The 1,408-nt window shown below is 35.1% G+C and overlaps 1 protein-coding gene across 1 annotated transcript; it reads left to right on the top strand.

Moving 5' to 3' along the window:
- Positions 1-562: 562 nt before the first annotated feature.
- On the top strand, positions 563-858 carry LOC137757264 (short transmembrane mitochondrial protein 1-like). The gene has a single exon (XM_068533947.1). It carries the CDS (start codon positions 571-573, stop codon positions 712-714), a length of 144 nt encoding a protein of 47 aa, XP_068390048.1. The 5' UTR covers positions 563-570; the 3' UTR covers positions 715-858.
- The last annotated feature ends 550 nt before the right edge of the window (positions 859-1,408 follow it).

The raw sequence follows: 1,408 nt of genomic DNA on the forward strand, positions 1-1,408 counted from the left end.
CCATATACAAAACTAAATTTGGAATGGATCATAGGTGTAACTGAAAGAGCTAAGAGTATAAATCATCTAAATGAAACTATAGGAGAAAATCTTTGTGACTTTGGGATAGGCAAAAATATCTTAGAGATGACACAAAAGCACTAATCATAAAATTAATAAAAAGATAAATTGCATTTCATCAAAATGAAAACTTCTGCTCTTTGAAATGTGACATGAAGAAAATAAAAAGTCAAACTCCAGACTGGGAGAAAAGATTCTTTCTATATATAATTGACAAATAACTAGTATCTATAATATGTTTTATAAATAGCACTCTTACAACTAAATACTAAGAAGAAAAACAACTCAGTATAATTTGGGAGAAATATTTGAAGACACTTCACCAAAGAATATAAATGAACAGCAACTAAGCACATGAAAATATTCTCACCTTCATTAATCATTAGGAAACTACAAATGATAACCACAATGGGATACCACTTTACACCGACTAGAATGGCTAAAATTAAGAGTGACAATTGTTGACCCATCACTCCGGGGGAGGCCCTTCGAGCCCTCCTTGCCGACACTATGCTCCAGTTCCTGCTTGGATTTACTCTTGGCAACGTGGTGGGAATGTATCTGGCTCAGAACTATGACATACCAAACCTGTCTAAAAAACCTGAAGAAATTAAAAAGGACGTGGACGCCAAGAAGAAACCCCCTAGTTCATGAGGCCGACTCCAGCACTGCCTCCTGGATAAACTGATTCTACTGTTCTTGAGGGCCTCCTTTACCATCTGAACCAAAAGCTTTTGTTTTCATCTCCAGCCTCAGCAATTTTCTTCTTTGCTAGACCCTGCATTGCCTTACAGCACAATTGGGCCACAAGTTAAGAACAACCCTCACTTTTCCAACATCCTCACTTCTTCCCTTCCTCCTTCCAGCCACTTGGGAGGTCCTGAGAATGGAATTATGGTGCTATATTAGTAAATATGACCTTTAATTAATAGTCTCTCTTTTATTCTTTGGGATTTCTGCTACCGTTTTCAAAAGAAAAATTGATGAGTTTTGTATAGCTGATGAGATATAAATAATGCTGATTTCACAGTCTAGCAATTATATTGGGTGTTTAAACCTTTGGTACTAAATTATGTTGTTTCAAAGTAGTAATTAAAATGAAAATCTAGAAGCTAGTTTCTGGTGAATTATCCACTAATTTTATATTGTTGTCAGGAAGCTCCATAGTTGCTAATTTAACCAATAAATCAATTTGCTATTCATTAACCAAGAAACTCTGTTCTGAAAACCCTATCAGGAACTAGGAAATTTAAAAGTATTTAAAGTAATGGCCTTTGTTCTCAGTAGAATTCATAGTCTAGTATGCATGTTTTTTTTTAATGATGCATTTGACCTGGCTCTATTCTCT

The sequence above is a fragment of the Eschrichtius robustus genome, chromosome X (genome assembly GCF_028021215.1).
Source record: "Eschrichtius robustus isolate mEscRob2 chromosome X, mEscRob2.pri, whole genome shotgun sequence".
NCBI classification, from domain to species: domain Eukaryota; kingdom Metazoa; phylum Chordata; class Mammalia; order Artiodactyla; family Eschrichtiidae; genus Eschrichtius; species Eschrichtius robustus.

Excerpts from the sequence above, each read along its gene's own strand:
- LOC137757264 (XM_068533947.1), top strand. The coding sequence starts at position 571 with ATGCTCCAGTTCCTGCTTGGATTTACTCTTGGCAACGTGGTGGGAATG.